Here is a 428-nt window from a genome sequence, read left to right as displayed (position 1 = left end):
GGAGAATGATCCCGCTTTCGACCCAGCAGAGCAGCTTTGTGGATAATCAAAAAGGCCCTTTTTCTGGGAGATATGCTGGGAATTAAGCCCAGAGGGGAAGGACTGGACAAAATGGAAATACACCTGAAATGAAGGGAGCGCGCACAGCCTGTCCAGGACATCTGCGGGCAGCGGTACTCACCCCTCATCTGCTTCACAACCGACTTGGTAAATTCCAGCCAATGCTGAAACAAAAAAGAAGAAAATTAAAGCGACTCAGTAAGAAATACTTTCAGTTAATAACATTGACTCTTCGGGGCAAAATTAAAGAAACAAAAAGACCCCCCTGCTTGAAATAAAAACCTATGCTGTGGCATCCCTGCGCTGCACGGCAGAGGTAGGAGGGGGCACAGTCCCTGCCCGGCCAGCAGCCGCGGGGGGGGCCCCGG

General features: G+C 51.2%; 1 protein-coding gene across 1 annotated transcript in view; it reads right to left on the bottom strand.

Moving 5' to 3' along the window:
- The window catches only part of FRMD5 (FERM domain containing 5), a 15,757-nt gene extending 15,539 nt beyond the window's left edge, over positions 1–218 (bottom strand). Inside the window, exon 1 of the mRNA XM_009575294.1 lies at positions 182–218. Within this exon, the coding sequence (XP_009573589.1) occupies positions 182–188 (7 nt within the window). The 5' untranslated portion in view covers positions 189–218. The remainder of the gene's footprint in view (positions 1–181) is intronic.
- Between the last annotated feature and the right edge of the window lie 210 nt (positions 219–428).

The sequence above is a fragment of the Fulmarus glacialis genome, unplaced genomic scaffold (assembly GCF_000690835.1).
Source record: "Fulmarus glacialis isolate BGI_N327 unplaced genomic scaffold, ASM69083v1 scaffold21293, whole genome shotgun sequence".
In the NCBI taxonomy this organism is placed as follows: domain Eukaryota; kingdom Metazoa; phylum Chordata; class Aves; order Procellariiformes; family Procellariidae; genus Fulmarus; species Fulmarus glacialis.
The sequence above is the reverse complement of the archived record's forward strand: the minus strand, read 5'-3'. Positions and strand labels throughout refer to the sequence as shown.